A 17,941-nucleotide genomic window follows, 5' to 3' on the forward strand; every position below is an offset into this window, starting at 1 on the left:
TAAGTGGGGTGTTATATATGATTAAGAAAATATTGTTATTTACTATTGACTGATACAATCTGAATAAGATTTCTTGCACATTCCAAGGGGAACCACTGTGGATCAGTGAGTTTGATACTTGTTTGTGATGCAGGTAGTGGGGGTGACGGACATGGAAAAATGGTTGCTCAGATCGATGTTCCTGTGTATTACTGTTGTGTTCGTTGAATATACTTCATCATTTGGAAATCAAAGAAAAAGGGGATCTGGGATAATGCCGCAACTCTGGCAAAATGTCCCTCATTGCATACTGCATCACATTTACTATTTTCATTAGCCCATTTGGGTTCATAAAAATAGGACATAAACTCCAGCTCATTTCGTATAAGCCTAAGTCCCAAAGATGTGCTTTCGTAACATTAATTAATCAAAAAGGTTACAACCTAAAATTTCTAAGATGCCCTCTGCCTGTGCTTTAGTATCTTTGTCAAAAGTTACAACTTTTACTCTTTAAGATTTACATGTTACAACTAGACTTGCATTATTTATAACCTACTATCATTTTCCAAGTTCAACAAGATCATTCAACCATCTTACTCTCTTTGATCACAATTTAGAAAAACAAACCTGTACAAGTAATGATTGTCTTTTTTTCAATGTAAACGACATTGTTCATCTTAATTAATCATACCCAACATGACTTAACATAAGTAAGAGTAGCTAACATGTTGTTTTTGTGCCTTAAAGAATTTTTACATCAGTTTATCGACTGTTCGACAAAAACTGCTCTGTGAGTTTACAACTTGCTCGCTAACCTGAAGGTCCAGGCTTCAATTCTGTATAGGTCAAGATAATACCTTAGGATTTTTTTCTACCTGGTTTCCCCCTGTCAGTGGTACAGTTTGGAAGTACTGACATAAAAAAAGTGGCAAATGTGCTAAATAGTGACAACGTTGGTTATAATTTTTAAAATTACCATATCTAATAAATGAATCACGATTCTTATGGCAATAAATCAATTTAATTTTGAGGTAGTTGAAGAAGTTGATGTTAGAGAGATTTGAAAAGTTATGAATATTGTAAGAAGTAGACTGCACTTTTTATTGTCCCTATGTCTTTGTTAAACTAAATTAGTATCTTATTTTTCCATAAGTTAAAATTCCGAATCTGAAAATATAAGAAGAATAATGGTTCCAACAGGAACCAGGTTAGGTCTACTGATCATGAATAATTTGAAATATTGAAATTATAAAGTTGAATACCTCCAAAATTACACATATTTAATTTTCTAAATTTCAGGTTAGAGCTACTGATCATGGTTCACCACCAAGAAAATCTCAAACTAAGATTAGATTTTCAGTTTTAAAACGTCCCAGATCATCTCAACATGCTCCTTATTTTGATGCTAAGAACTATTCAGCTATAATAACAGAGAATGATGTTGTGGGAGAATACATCATTATGGATGTTACTGCTACTGATGATAATGATGATATATGGTACTTTATTGATGGTAAGTGATATGATGTTACCATATTTAACTATTTGAACCAGTGCTGGCACGATATGTCGGTTTCAATACAACGATATGAGTATTGTATCGCGACATCATGTATCGATACTTGGCGATACCTTTTATTCCATAAAAAAAGGTGTTTTATAATATAACAATTTTTTTCACTGAAATAGAAACTTTTTATAAGACAGTGGACGTTAATCACTTCTATCAACTATATTACCAAATATCACAGTTATAAATTAATAAATATAGAAACTTTTAATAAGACAGTGGACACTAACCACTTCTATCAACTATATTACCAAATATCACAGTTATAAAGTTATGAATTAATATATATAGAAACTTTTAATAAGACAGTGGACGCTAACCACTTCTATCAACTATATTACCAAATATCACAGTTATAAATTTATGAATTAATATATATAGAAACTTTTTATAAGACAGTGGACGTTAATCACTTCTATCAACTATATTACCAAATATCACAGTTATAAAGTTATGAATTAATATATATAGAAACTTTTAATAAGACAGTGGACGCTAACCACTTCTATCAACTATATTACCAAATATCACAGTTATAAAGTTATGAATTAATATATATAGAAACTTTTAATAAGACAGTGGACACTAACCACTTCTATCAACTATATTACCAAATATCACAGTTATAAAGTTATGAATTAATATATATAGAAACTTTTAATAAGACAGTGGACTCTAACCACTTCTATCAACTATATTACCAAATATCACAGTTATAAAGTTATGAATTAATATATATAGAAACTTTTAATAAGACAGTGGACACTAACCACTTCTATCAACTATATTACCAAATATCACAGTTATAAAGTTATGAATTAATATATATAGAAACTTTTTATAAGACAGTGGACGTTAAATCACTTCTATCAACTATATTACCAAATATCACAGTTATGAATTAATATATATAGAAACTTTTAATAAGACAGTGGACGCTAACCACTTCTATCAACTATATTACCAAATATCACAGTTATGAATTAATATATATAGAAACTTTTAATAAGACAGTGGACGCTAACCACTTCTATCAACTATATTACCAAATATCACAGTTATAAAGTTATGAATTAATATATATAGAAACTTTTAATAAGACAGTGGACACTAACCACTTCTATCAACTATATTACCAAATATCACAGTTATAAAGTTATGAATTAATATATATAGAAACTTTTAATAAGACAGTGGACGCTAACCACTTTTATCAACTATATTACCAAATATCACAGTTATAAAGTTATGAATTAATATATATAGAAACTTTTAATAAGACAGTGGACTCTAACCACTTCTATCAATTATATTACCAAATATCACAGTTATAAAGTTATGAATTAATATATATAGAAACTTTTAATAAGACAGTGGACGCTAACCACTTCTATCAACTATATTACCAAATATCACAGTTATAAAGTTATGAATTAATATATATAGAAACTTTTAATAAGACAGTGGACTCTAACCACTTCTATCAACTATATTACCAAATATCACAGTTATAAAGTTATGAATTAATATATATAGAAACTTTTAATAAGACAGTGGACTCTAACCACTTCTATCAACTATATTACCAAATATCACAGTTATAAAGTTATGAATTAATGTATATAGAAACTTTTAATAAGACAGTGGACGCTAACCACTTCTATCAACTATATTACCAAATATCACAGTTATAAAGTTATGAATTAATATATATAGAAACTTTTAATAAGACAGTGGACTCTAACCACTTCTATCAACTATATTACCAAATATCACAGTTATAAATAACTAGGTAGAGCAGCTGTGTTGAAAGTGTTAATGCTGGATTGGAGCAAAGTTTTAACATTGTCAATCTCAGCTATAACCAATGACATCAGGATAATGATAATATTTGCAACTGGAAATGTCAACATGTCCTGAAAGTTAAAATAGTGTAATAAGGGTAGAATTTGGGAAATTGATGGAAAAGTGTACATCAGATTTCAATTCTGTAAAGAGATACAGATAGCTGATTAGAGAGCTCTATAAAAAATATAACTGATTGTACTTAGATTCTTATTTATTTGCCATTTATATATATATTGGGTACATATAACTAGCATAATGATTTCAAGATATGTTGTGCAAATGTTTAAACTTTCTATCAGATGCAATTTGGCATATGTCAAGATTTTTGTAGCAATAAAATAACATGATGAGTCTATTCCATGTTAGTTTTGGAGGAGATGACTTGTATTTTTCAAGTGTTAACCATATCATATAGTTAACCTTTTTTATATCACAAATGGTGGAATTTTGTTTTTGCAGGTGGAAATGAAAACCACACGTTTGCTATTTTGCCTTCGACTGGTAGTTTATTGTTGGCTCGTAAAGTCGACCGAGAAAAACAAGCTTCTTACGATCTTGGAGTTTGTGCAACTGATGGCATTCATACCAATTGTACTTGGGTAATTCATCTATTTTATTCATTCTTTCAAAGATATATTCTGTCACTCTTTCTATATCATACAGCCATGGGAAAATAATTTTCTTGTAATTTTTTCAGTAGCTTTTTTGTGAAAAAGAAGTTTTTTAAAATTAAATTCACTTTGATATTTTTAAAGTCTTATCAGATTGAGGAAATACATTAAATATGATAGTTTTGGCAAAAAAGTAAAACATAATAATGTTAGGTCAAAAATCATTGATAAGAATTTCAGAGGAGTAATAGTTTTCTCTTCATTTATTATGAAAATAAACAGAAAACATTATCAGAAATCTTAAAATAACTCTCAAAGAGTTGAATTAAATTTGAGTGGCTTTATGACAATTTTTATGTCAGTTTGTTTTCCTAGATTTCATATTTCATTTTGTTCATTTGTATGCGGTTTAATTCATATTATTGAATGTTTAGGCCTACGCATCAAATTGAAAAAATTTAAATTTGCAGTGATGAATATTAAAGGCTCAACCCCACATGTATAATCAAACATGGTTATGCCATATAAGAATTGTTAATGGTTTATAATTTGCTCATAATTTGTCTACAAGTGGCAAGTATATTCATTTGTAATAATTCCTAATTGTTCAAAACATTAATAAATGCAGAAATCACACAAAAACATACATGTCCTTGGCTAGGAAAAATGAAAAAAATGGCAGAAATATAACAAAAGTAACAGTTTTATAAAAAATTTGAGATATTAAAATTTTCATTGATTTCATTTTGTTTTTTCAACTGAATAAAATATATTTGTTCCATATAGAAATTTGTGGACTCTCCTCCTTTAAATAAAGATTTTTGTTTTGGGTGTGACTGTACTTTAAATTATACACCTTTATGATTTAAAAACAAGTGCATACAGTATTCAAGTATGATAGAAATTTCAAGGACATAATTAAAAGACATTTTTATGATCTGCCACATGTCAGTCTATAGATTTCAAACTGAATGTAATGTTAGGAGCATATTTATTGCTATACATAGTAAAAATACTTTAAATACTATTTATTTAACAATTAAACTCTAGACTAAATAATTTCTCATTGCCATGGAAACTACTAAATCATTTTAAATTTTCTAATATTTTCAAATGTAGTGAAATATATGAAAACTATTTTTAGGTGTATTTTTTATATTTTATTTTGATGAATGCTAATTTTATCATCATTCATAAATAAGCCATTATAATAACTATTCGATGCAGGATATTTAACCTTGAACGACATTTAAATAATGGAAGACATAAGGATTATTAATCCTGAGTTTTATTGTGTACAATGTTTCAATGTTTCCATGTACATACTGGAGATGACATTTTAAAATTGTTGAAACGGTTGTGTACAATAAAAATCTGGAGTAGTACATCAAAAAATTGTGTTTTGTTATTCAATGTGTAGAATCTTTTATTCATAATCTGTAGTAAGGAATCGGAGCACTTTAGAAAGCATGTTGGTCTAAACGCATATTTTACATTAGGTATCTGTGAAAAGTAATAGATCTATAGTATTAACACTTGAGTAGCCATGGGAATTCTCAGTAGAGCCAAAGATTCATGATGCTAAGACTAGTATAATCTGTAGAAGAACTGTGAATTATAGACAGATATCTCAGGGGGGTTGAAGAATAAATGACACTTAATAAGAGTTTGTCTGTTGTATCACTCTAGTTCACACCAAGCCACTCTATACTTATCTCAACTTTCAAACATTGCTATAGATATTGAACTATAATTTAACAGGGAGCTGATGACATATTTTAATAGTATTATCAAGTCAATGTCTTCTTACAGTCTTAATTATCCCCCAGGTTGTTTTCAGGGTTAATTTTGTACTATGAACTATAATCTCATGCTGTTTTGATTATTTGATAAATATAAAAATCCACACAAGCAAGACAATTCCTTTAATCAAAATCTGGTCCAAAGTAATGCTAGGATTGTTATAAGATCATTGTATATATCTGATCTTCATTCCTTTTACAGGATTAAAATTCTGATATCTACCATTGAAATAAGAATAGATCTATTGGGGAGTTTTTTCAATCTAAATTTCAGATCTAGTAGTTCTATCTCTGAAACTTGCCGTTCATGATCTGCAAAAATTGCTATCTATTACAATTCTAGTCAAATAAGATATTCAAAGTCAAAGTCTGTGACATTGTTAAAGGAAAAATGATTGTAAGAAGAAATTAGATAAGGCTTATTGATATAGAGAGGAAAAACCTGTCAAAATATAATGATTTAGATCAGTTTGCAAAACATTTCTGTGAAAATATTCAAGGATATTGTTGCGACTTTCTTATTTGAGTTGGCCAGTAATTCATAGGTACCAAAACTTTTAAAAGATACTTACCACTAACTTTCTAACAACATCCCAATCTAGGTATAGTTATGTTCTTAATTACACAACAGGCATCTAACAATAAGCTTAATGAGATAATGGTGTTTAAAAAACCAAAAAAATTCTAACAAATTTTCTTAGAATGTAGCCAAATTCTGGGTTAATTTGTTGAAAGATGAATGAGATAGCAGAAATACTCTGATAATTACTAAACACTAACATTGTTGTTTTGGTATTATTTTTAGGTCCATATTAGAGTGATTGATATTAATGATAATGAACCAGAACCACTAAAATTATTGTTTTAGTGTTATTTTACTTAGTACTTACATTATTGTTTTGGTATTATTTTACTCACCACTAACATTATTGTTTTGGTATTATTTTACTCACCACTAACATTCTTGTTTTGGTATTATTTTACTCACCACTAACATTATTGTTTTGATATTATTTACAACCACTAAAAGTACTGTTTTGGTATTATTTATAACCACTAACATTATTGTTTTGGAATTATTTACAACCACTAACATTCCTGTTTTGGTATTATTTTACAACCACTAACATTATTGTTTTGGTATTATTTACAACCACTAACGTTATTGTTTTTGAATTATTTTTAGGTCCATATAAGAGTAATTGATATCAATGATAATGAACCAGTCTTCTCTCAAGATACCTATATAGCTGAAATATCAGAGAATGCTGATATTGGGCAGTCTGTCGTCCAGTTGTCAGCTACTGATGCCGATGAAGATAATCGTGTATTTTTTACCATCAGATCATCGGTCAATCTGGTCAGTCAGAAATTGTTCGAAATAGATGAAAGACAAGGTAAGTGTTTATTTTTTTAAATTGGCCGGAAATTTTGACGTCCCGATTAGAAGATTTATTTCAAATGATATTGATATGTGTTAAAATAACATGAAGTATTAGTCTTAAATACATTATAATAACGTAGTTCCGTGTTTGAAGATAACAATCTATGTTATTCTTTGTAATTAGAGAGTTTAAGGCAGGTCTTCTTCTAGTTCTGGCCACATGTTTTAAACATTCTAGGTTAAAAGATTTGAAGGATTAGAATGAATTACCCAGTTTGACGTACTCAATCTTAAGATCATTTCTTTCTATTAATGGGAATTTCAAAAAACATATATTAGCCTATGTACATGATTGACATTTATTACGTCCAAAAAAATACTGAGCATGTTACAAAATTGCATTTTTCTTGGCTGTAAAACTTTGCTTCATATCTTGGTTCAATTTACCAACATTTAAACACTGATTGTCGAATCATATATGCTGTATTTCTTAAAGTATATGACTTTAACCTTAATAGTGACTTGCCCTTGACATAAGGTAAGGGCTTATTAGAGTGGTCACTAATTTTGATTCAGTTCAGTACATGAAAAATTGTCTTGGTACCTTTGATAATCATATATCTTTTTGTACCTCGAAACATTCATAATAATTTAGTTTCTTAGAAAAAATTCCATCTTTAACCTTGAGATGAGATTAACATGATTGACCTGGACAAGTTGATTTGTTGATATTAATTACATGTTTTTCTGTAAACCTGGAAGGAAACCTGGTAATTATAGTGTAATGAAACCAGATAATATTCTAATTAATTGAAGATAATTGATGCTTATCTTTTGATACTTCTGACAAAAACATCTTTTTCTCATGTTTTATATAAGACAAATCTCTGATTATCATCTCTTTTTCTTGTAACCTATTAATTAACGGTAAATTACTGTCTTAACTTCAGTTAAAGGTCACCTATCAGATACATGTTCTACCTAAGTATCTCAACCAATATAAAATAATATTTAAAATAGTTTAGTTGTAGTTCAATTTACATTTTTGAAAGAATTGAATTTGTTTTGGAATTACAACAATTATTCAAGATCTTGGGCACAGCTTGATTAGTTTATGGCAGTAAGTCAGTATTTTTTCGGTAGTTAAAAGACCCCAATTTTGACTTTTTACTACCTAAAATATAACTTACTGAAGCAAATGCAACATTTTTACTTCAAGAATAATACTAAAACTTTTCGTCTACTCGCCTGAAAAATATTATTTTGGGACTATTCCTTTAAATATGAAATAAGGTTGACATAAGTCAAACAGTTGGTAATTACAAAATAAACTACAAATTGTTCACAGTTTACGCTGATAATGTTTATACAACATCCTTCACTGGAAGACAAGTGACTGACAAAGCGATTTAGATTGGTATTAACAGGTGTTTTCATGGATCCAGTCAATACCTACATGTATTAACTAATCTACTAATATCAATATTCTACTAGTTCTTGTTTGTGTTGATTGATAAGGAGATTAAATTCCAAGAAAATATTTATGATTACTTCAGCTCTTTCTTTATATAGAATTGTGATTATCAATAAAATGCATCCAATTTTAAGAAACACAAAAGAAAACAAAATCTCATCCTTCTAAAATGTATTTAGTCTTTGATTCCAAAATGGTACATGCTTATGTTTTATGTTATTAAACATCAAAGATATGATCTAGACTCGTATTGAAAAGGAAAATTTTATTATCAAAGCCTGTATAAAACCTGTATTCATTTTCAAAAATTTGACCTGTAAGATACTATGAGTGTTATTAGCAAAACAGAGGGTGCTTTCCCTTAGGGAGCACCCGGTACCACTCTGGTGCATCCTTTTCAGAGAGTCTACATACCTAATATTATTTATATAGTATATTTATTATGGTAAAAAATAAGGTTTAAAATGTAGTTCTTAGAACTTTAAAGATAGGTAATCATTGATAAATAAAATAACTTGTTTCATCTGAATAACTTGTGTGAAGCTATCTATAGTATCTTGTTAACTCTACTTAGAAAAGGAAATTCAACCTTTAATGTTTGAAATCACTCATTAAATAGATCTTTAATACTTTAATTGATAATATCCTGTATCAACTTCTACAGTTTACATACACTGTTCTCTAGACAGAATTATAATAAATATATCACAGTTTGACTACTTGGTATCAGCATTAAAATAACAGCACTGAAGGCATTGAATGCTTTTAAAATAAATCACAGCAGAAAGCACAAGACTACACCTAACTTTGTCACTCATTTTCATCTTGAATGATTGATTGATGTTTGGGGTTCTATCTAGGCTACCCAATGGATTTTGTTGATTTGTGGATCGCAATTTAGATTCAAGCATATGACGGTCTTTTCCTTGTGACTAAATCTTATGACTTTCTCAAATTGGTGAAATTTTTAACTGAGCATGGTTACATAATTTGACAATCCATTTCAGAGTATTAAATAATAACGAGCCAAAAGCTTGTTCAGAATCACTCCAGTTTTGGAAAAAAACAATAAATTTCACACAACTTTTGCCTTTGGTTTAATAACAATTGATCTATCATGTTTCAATCATCTAACAAATTTTATAGATTGCAGATCGCATGTGTAGTTACCCAATTTGAAAGCTAAACAGAAAACCAAACATGTAAATCAAAATCATAATCAGACAGTTAAGGTGGAAATGTTTTTTGTTATTGAATATTTTGTACATTATTTTTCAGGTATCATCAAAGTAGCACAGCCATTAGATAGAGAAGTTCTTTCCCGTCATGTACTGACTGTTATGGTCAATGATCTGGGAACGCCATCCAAGCGAAGTTTTGCTCGTGTTAAGATTACAGTATTAGATGATAATGACCACAACCCAGTCTTTTTATCTCCTGTTTTCTCAGGAAGAGTTTATGAAACATCTGCAGTTGGTACATCTGTTGTTCAGTTAATAGCTACTGATAGAGATAAGGGAGATAATGCTGAAATAACTTATTCTCTGGTAGCAGGTGAGGAACTTTATGTATTGAAATTGCCCAAAACAATTTCATTGACTGCAATCTGTGAGATTTTGTTCATGATGCTTATTCTCTTTTTGTTTTATTTTTACGTGTTTTGTTTTAATCTTTTGAGTATTTTTTTGAGATGGAGCTTCAGTGTTACTGATATAACAACTTAGTCACTAGTTTCAGATGATGCTGTCTTAATGTCTGTCTTCAATTGCTCAGCAGTATTCATATTAAGAATTATGACAAATCTGTTGAATTTTTCAGGTAATGCTGGTGGTACATTTGGTTTAGATAGTAAACTTGGTCTGATAACAGTTGTTAAAGAACTAGACAGGCATAATCAAGATGGCTACTCATTGGAAGTGGCTGCGACAGATCATGGTACTCCACCACGATCCAGTACAGCTATGGTTAACATTGACGTCACCATATCTGATAACTCACCACCTAAATTCTCTAAGCTGGAATATATGGCAGAAATGAAAGAAAATCGACCAGTTGGAACAATCGTTTTGGCACTCCAAGCTTCAAGCCAATCATCTTTAGTGTATCAAATATTGCCATGTCTTGCAGAAGAGTTTTTTCTGGTTAATCCTAATTCTGGAGTGATTTCTACACGGAAAGAAATTGACTTTGAGGAACATAAATTTTTCAATTTTACAGTCAAGGCTACAAATATTGTAGAAGCATCATCAGAAGTTGCTGTTGTTATACATATAACTGACGCAAATGACAACCATCCAGTCTTTTTGCACGAAATTTACAATGGACACATTCGAGAATCAGATCCTACTAACAGTTTTGTGTTGGATGAAAACAACTCCCCATTGGTAATCCAAGCCAAGGATGAAGATTATGATGCCAATGCTTTGTTGCATTATGAAATCATTGATTTGAATGCTCAAGAATATTTTCTTATTGATGCAAACACAGGCACCTTACGTACCAAAACCACCTTAGATCATGAGACTATTAGCAACTTCAATTTCTCCATACAGGTTTATGATGGTGGGAAACCATCTCTAAATGCTCTGAAACCAGCCACAGTGATCATTAATGTCATAGATGTCAATGATTCTCCACCAAGGTTTCCCACTCACACCCATAAAGCCAAGGTTCTTCTTCCAACTTATAAAGACATCACAGTCATTGAATTAAAAGCCTCTGATCCAGATGGCAACAAAAACGAAGCATTAACTTATAGCATCATGGGTGGGAACGAAGGAAACAAGTTCACTATTGATTCCAAAACTGGTGTCATCACCATCCAAGATGAATCCAACATGAAGCCTAGTTACTATTTACGAGTAATGGTCACTGATGGCAAGTTCCAAACTTCAGCTGACATCAGCATCACTGTTGAAAAAACTGTTGACTATGGATTAAGATTCACAGAAGACCAGTATATTGTCTATGTTGAAGAAAATTCCAAAAAAGTTGATCGGTTGCTTGTGGTACAACCAGTTGGTCATTCCATCAATGAACATTTAACATTTAAATTGTTGAACAACAAGAACATGTTTTCTGTTGGACAGACGTCTGGTGTATTGTATACTAAAGGTGTACCATTTGACCGAGAGTTGAACAATAACTATACTGTTGTAGTTTCTGTAGAAGATTCACGACAACCACCACGCTATGCTCATGTAGTCATCAGTGTTATAGTGAATGATTTAAATGATAATGTTCCAATGTTTATAAACCAACCATATTACTCGGCTGTTTCTGTAGAATCAAAAGCTGGTGATGTCATTAAACAGGTATGTCACATAGTGCAGTTAGTTTACAAGTAGATTACTTAACGGTGTTTCAGTTTGCATAGAATAATTTGCTTTGTCTGGAGCTTATTTCACTAAAATCTAATTAAGGATGATTTCATTTTCCAGTCAAGCAAAGATATATGTGCGAATTTAATTGTTTTCATAGGGCTGATTTTGACTAATTCTATCTCCAAATAAATTACACTGTTTTGAATTCTACTTGGATATGCATGGATATATTGCTCAACTATAAGTTATTTTAGTTGCTCAACTACAAGTTATTTTAGTTGCTCAACTATAAGTTATTTTAGTTGGTATTTTTTTCGATTAATTCCATTGATTCACATTTATATTTTTATTTATAACTTCAGGTGACTGCTATAGATAAAGATTTTGGAGAAAATGGAAGAATAACCTACAGTCTGATACCAACTAGTCATGATAAATTTGATATTAATCAATATACTGGTGAAATAGTAGTGAAACAACTTACTATAGATGATGAAAACAGTGTGGTCATGTTAGATGTAGAGGCTAAAGACCATGGGGATCCATTTTACAGTGCCAGAGCTCAAGTACCGATTAACATTGTGAGCAGTTATAGTCCAATGTTTGATAAACAGTTTTATAATGTAACTGTACCAGAGAATGTTGTTCTCTACACACCAGTGACAAGTATACACGCTGTCAGTCCAACCAATCAGAAATTGATCTATTCTATCAGTGATGGAAACCATGATGAAGATTTTGCTGTTGACTTCAATACTGGTAAGTTTGATTCAGTTTTTAGATATTCCAAGTTTGAAATCTGTTGTGTTCCTTTGCAATGTGATCTGTTTGGACAGTGATCAATATGTTATAGAACCTCTCAGCTGAGTTTTTGGACTTGGATTCTGCTTCTGCTTCCGCTTAAAGGTTGGAGAACAACTTCGGGGACAGTCTTATCCACCAGTGCTATCACTATTTATATGTATGTATACCAAACAAAATACATATTTATTATGTAGACTCTCCTTATCAGGGTCTGGGGATGCAGAGTTCACTAGCCCAATTGTGTAGTGGTATCGGGTGATGAAGTACATGTAATTTGACTTGGTTAGGTGTAAATGTATATAGTCTTTATTTTTATTATATATTTTTCTAGGGTTGATGTCAGTAATGGGTGAATTAGATTATGAAAATAAGAAACAAGATACTCTTACACTACGAGCAACTGATGTTACATCTGGTAACTATGCTGAAACTAGAGTACATTTACATATCAAGGTAAATAACTCTTTTTTTTTCCGGCTTCCTTTTTAAATGTATGTCTTTTTATTTTAATTTTAACAAATTTTAGTGTCCATTGACATCTTTTAAACTTGTTCACAAGAATGGTTGAAGTTACATGTTGTATTGATGCTGGTACTCTACAGCAAAAAAGAAAACTATATTTGTCAGAGAATGTGCTGTGAACAAGTGAATGATATTTTATAATTTTAGGAGATGGGAATGAAAATATAGCTTGTGTATTGTACTTATTACATGTTTTTGTTTGTAGGATATAAATGACAATGAACCTATTTTTACCAGTATGACATATACAGAGGCTGTGTCTGAAGCCTTAGCTGTTGGTTCAACCATCCTTAAACTAACAGCCACTGATGCAGACGCGGGCATGAATCAAATGATAAGTTACAGTCTCGCACCAAATCAGGTTGACAACAATGATATGGAGTATTTTCATGTCAATTTTGAAACTGGGGATCTATTTCTTCAAAAGAAACTTGATTGTGAAGCACAAACAAGCTACCAATTTTTAGCTGTTGCTACAGATGGTGGAATGCCTGCTCTCAGCTCTACAGCTTTGGTCCACTTGATGGTTCTAGACACCAATGACAATGCTCCTCAATTCTTCCAAACATCTTTTGACTGTTCTATAACTGATCAAGCTCAACGTGGACAACTGGTCACAAGACTCTTAGCAACAGATGCAGATAGTTCAGATGTGAATAATTTAAGCTATATGATTATTGGTGGAAATGAGAAGCAGACGTTTTCTATCGATTCTGCTTCTGGTTTGGTCAGTATTTCTGGGCAGCGCAAACCAGTTTTTCAACCAGTTCACTCCCTGAATATCTCAGTCACTGATGGTGTCTACACATCCTACACTAGACTGACAGTATCTGTTCAGAATTCTAATAGACATACACCACAATTCAGTCAAACTAAGTATGAAGCTGAGTTCTATGAGAATCAGGCGCCTGGAAGCCTGGTTGGAACTGTGTCGGCTGATGATGAAGATAGAGGTGGTTATGGATTATTAACTTATTCTATTACCAGCGATATCATGCAAGAATTTTTCCAGATTGATGCTGACACAGGTTAGTTTTCAAACTCTTTACTGTAGCACCCTAAACTTCTGAGATGTACACTAAATGTACAGTGCATTGCATTCCTTCTGATCACTTCAGATGCAGAATTTTTTTAAATGGTGTAATCAAGGCTGAACAGAGCATACCAGTCATCTAATTGACACCCCTCAACTTCCTATTGACCTCTTCCACAGATACATTCTTTATATAAAAATGAACCGTATAATGTATTTTTATAAGAGCTCATTTGTAAAATAAGGGGTGTTTTTACTTTCCTGTCAAATCATATCCAGACTTTGTTGCAATCCTCTGAGTTTTCTAATATAACCAATAGTTTTACTTAAAGACAACAGGTATGCTAGTATTTGATTAAAAGATGAAAGTGGTTTATTCCACGTCTGATTTGATTTCTGTATATTTTAAAGGAGAAGTATTAAGTATGAAAGTATTAGATAGAGAAGAACAAGAGAGATACACTATTCCTATAGCAGCTACTGATAATGGTGGAAAGATGAATTTTACCACACTCTATGTTACTATTAAAGATCTGAATGATAATTTACCAAGTTTTAAGATTAAAGAATATAAAAGCAATGTGTATTATAATGCTGCAGTTGGAACTGAAATTCTTAAAGTGAGTCCCCCTTTAAAAAAAGTAGGAAGTTGTTAGCATGACTGTTTTCACTATAGTACTTTCCAAGTTCTTCTGCAGTTAATGAAGACATTGTTGGATATCTTTCCAGAGAAACAGCATTAAACTACTCTTTAGGATTTGGAAAGAATCTTAGGACATAGTGCATAGGACCTCAATTTATTTCCAATCTAATGACTGTTCACATTTTCTGTTTTCAGATTGAAGGTGATGATTTAGATGATGGTGAGAATGGTAAAATATTGTACAGTATTTATCAAGAAGAAGACCCTGATGTTAATACCATATTTGCTATAAATAGTAACACTGGTAGTTTATCTGTAAACTCTTCACTAGCTGATAAAGGTACAATTAATTACATATTCCCAAAAGTCTTTCTGATGTTCCATACAGTTGTCATTTGAAAAGTAAAAAATAATGTAAAGTTGCTAGTTGTCAACTCGTTCAACTTGTTGTTTATTATGAACTTGCTGTTTGTTGTTGACATGTTGTTGCACCTGTAAAACTTTTTTTTCAGAAAATGCTGTTTACCAATTTTTTGTTCGAGCTAAAGACAGTGGTGATATACCTCTAGAGAACCATGTTCCAGTTGAAATATTGATCATGGGTCCAGATGAAAATCCACCAAGTTTTGATCAAGACAGATATGCCTATTTTATCAGTGAAAATGCTGAAGTTGGAACCACCATTGCTACTATTAAAGCAGATGGAGAAGGTCCACTGATGTACAGTATTGTTTCTGGAGTAACAGAAGCTACAAACTCGCCACCCAAATTTACCATCAATAATTCTGGACAGCTGAAGATCATTGAAGCTCTTGACAGAGAATCAGTTGACACTTTCATGTTGACAATTCGTGCTTCAACTCAGACTTCTCCAGCTTTAGTTGCCAATGCAAAGGTGGTCATCAAACTCAAAGATGTTAATGATAATTCTCCTGTTTTCGATTCTGATCCATATATCATCACATTAGTTGAAAATACACCTGCTGGTGCTAGTCTCATACAAGTCCAAGCAGAAGACAAAGATGAAGAAAGTTTGTTAGAGTACAAACTGGGGGCAGATATGGAAGAGGAAGCCAACATTTTCAACCTTGATCCTGAATCAGGATGGATCACTCTTCTGACTTCAGTGGACCGGGAAGAGCGAGAAGAGTTCAACATTACTGTTGTGGTTTATGATAAAAATCTTGGAATTACCCAGAGTGCAACATCATCTGTGTCTGTCACTGTCACAGATTTTAATGATAATTCACCAGAATTTAACAGAAATCATTACAGTACTAGCGTCAACGAAGATGCTGAGTTGGATATCATATTTTTATCAGTTACAGCAACTGATGTAGACATTGGTCAGAATTCTGAAATTTCATATTACATCACCCATGGCGATAAAGAAGGACATTTTGACATCAACAGAAATGGTGATTTATTTGTCAGCAAGCGATCACTGGATAGAGAAAGTAAAAAACATTACCGGTTGACCATTGCTGCTACAGATGGTGCCTATGTTAGCTATGCTACTGTAGATATTGATATTTTAGATGCTAATGATAATAGTCCACAATGTTCTAAGGTTAGTACACTGCTATTCAAAAGATTTTTAAAGAGATGTGCCAGTCTTCTAGTGAACACCCCTCAACTTTCTAATGGACTCTTCCTCACATGCATTTTATGATTCTGTATCAATCAATATGATGCTGTACTATGTATTATTGGAAGGGCTCATTTGATAAATCAGGTGTTTTATTATTGCCTGTCTTAATTAAACCAGTGAGATGAATAAGTCTATTGAATTCATTCTGTTAATTTTTTCAGCTGATGTATACGATATTTGAGAAAGAAGATGTACCAGTTGGGAAAAGATTGGAATTTATAGAAGCTACTGATCAAGATGATCCTGCAACTAGGAATTCAAGATTAGAATATCAATTATTAGGAATTGGTGCAGAATCATTCTACCTTGATAGAACTACAGGTGAATTAAGATTTTGATGGACAAAATATACTAACTGTTATTCTTATGATGTTTCTTACACGTGATATTTCTTCTCTTTAGAGAACGTCATATACCAAGAACTTAAAGTAATATAAGTAAAAGCGTATGACGTTAATGTTGTATGACGTCACTTAGTAACGGCCAGTATACTGGCTGTGCAGGTATATATTGTGTAAGTTTGTAATCGGTAGGGTTGAATGCATGGGTTAAAAGACAAATAGCTATTGTTAACAGCATGCTTGCAGTCAAGTAAGTGATTGTAAGTAAATGTCCTACCTTAAAAATTGGGTACAAAGATGATTTGATTGGCAGATTGTTTTTTTTTTTCTGGTTGATGATGTATCATTGTGAAAGACTATTTTCAGATTGCTGAAAGTGGAATCACGGTTATATTTATATATATTCTCATACCACATTGTTTTTCTCTATTGTAGGTATCCTAACTACAGCTATAGAATTAGATCGTGAAACTCAATCTAAATATAATTTAATAGCGTCTGCTATAGATGGTGGAGGTTTATCTTGTACATCAGAAGTGAATATTTATATTAGTGATATCAATGATAATGCCCCGGTATTTACACTAACAGAGAATACTTTTAGTATTCAAGAAGATGCTAGAATTAATACATTAGTCACTAGAGTTACTGCTACTGATAAAGATTTAGGTAAGACATACCTAGAATACCTAAGTAAGACTGGGAAAATGGAGCCATGGTAGCTTGGTCAGTGAGTCTTTCTTGCTAACCTGAAGGTCCAGGATTCTATGGATCAAGTTGAGATAAAACCTTAGGATTTTTCAACCTTGTTTTCTGTTAGGGATGTAGGTAAGAGGCGCTGATATGGAAAAGCGTCTTGTTGTTCAGTTTGGACAATAAATAGAGGTCCTGTGTTCTACAGGCAGTGGACTTGAAAGATCCCTCAACAGTTAAAAATAGCAAAAAGGAGATTAATG

At 31.6% G+C, this 17,941-nt stretch overlaps 1 protein-coding gene across 1 annotated transcript in view; it reads left to right on the top strand.

Moving 5' to 3' along the window:
* The window catches only part of LOTGIDRAFT_104487 (hypothetical protein), a gene marked incomplete at both ends in the record, with an annotated part of 82,268 nt that overhangs the window by 52,901 nt on the left and 11,426 nt on the right, over positions 1–17,941 (top strand). Inside the window, 13 exons of the mRNA XM_009057416.1 lie at positions 1,279–1,492; positions 3,857–3,996; positions 6,997–7,207; positions 9,947–10,222; positions 10,487–11,982; positions 12,354–12,750; positions 13,127–13,248; positions 13,523–14,345; positions 14,765–14,970; positions 15,189–15,333; positions 15,506–16,563; positions 16,806–16,965; positions 17,421–17,654. Of these exons, the coding sequence (XP_009055664.1) occupies positions 1,279–1,492; positions 3,857–3,996; positions 6,997–7,207; positions 9,947–10,222; positions 10,487–11,982; positions 12,354–12,750; positions 13,127–13,248; positions 13,523–14,345; positions 14,765–14,970; positions 15,189–15,333; positions 15,506–16,563; positions 16,806–16,965; positions 17,421–17,654 (5,482 nt within the window). The remainder of the gene's footprint in view (positions 1–1,278; positions 1,493–3,856; positions 3,997–6,996; positions 7,208–9,946; positions 10,223–10,486; positions 11,983–12,353; positions 12,751–13,126; positions 13,249–13,522; positions 14,346–14,764; positions 14,971–15,188; positions 15,334–15,505; positions 16,564–16,805; positions 16,966–17,420; positions 17,655–17,941) is intronic.

The sequence above is a fragment of the Lottia gigantea genome (assembly GCF_000327385.1).
Source record: "Lottia gigantea unplaced genomic scaffold LOTGIsca_3, whole genome shotgun sequence".
In the NCBI taxonomy this organism is placed as follows: Eukaryota; Metazoa; Mollusca; class Gastropoda; family Lottiidae; genus Lottia; species Lottia gigantea.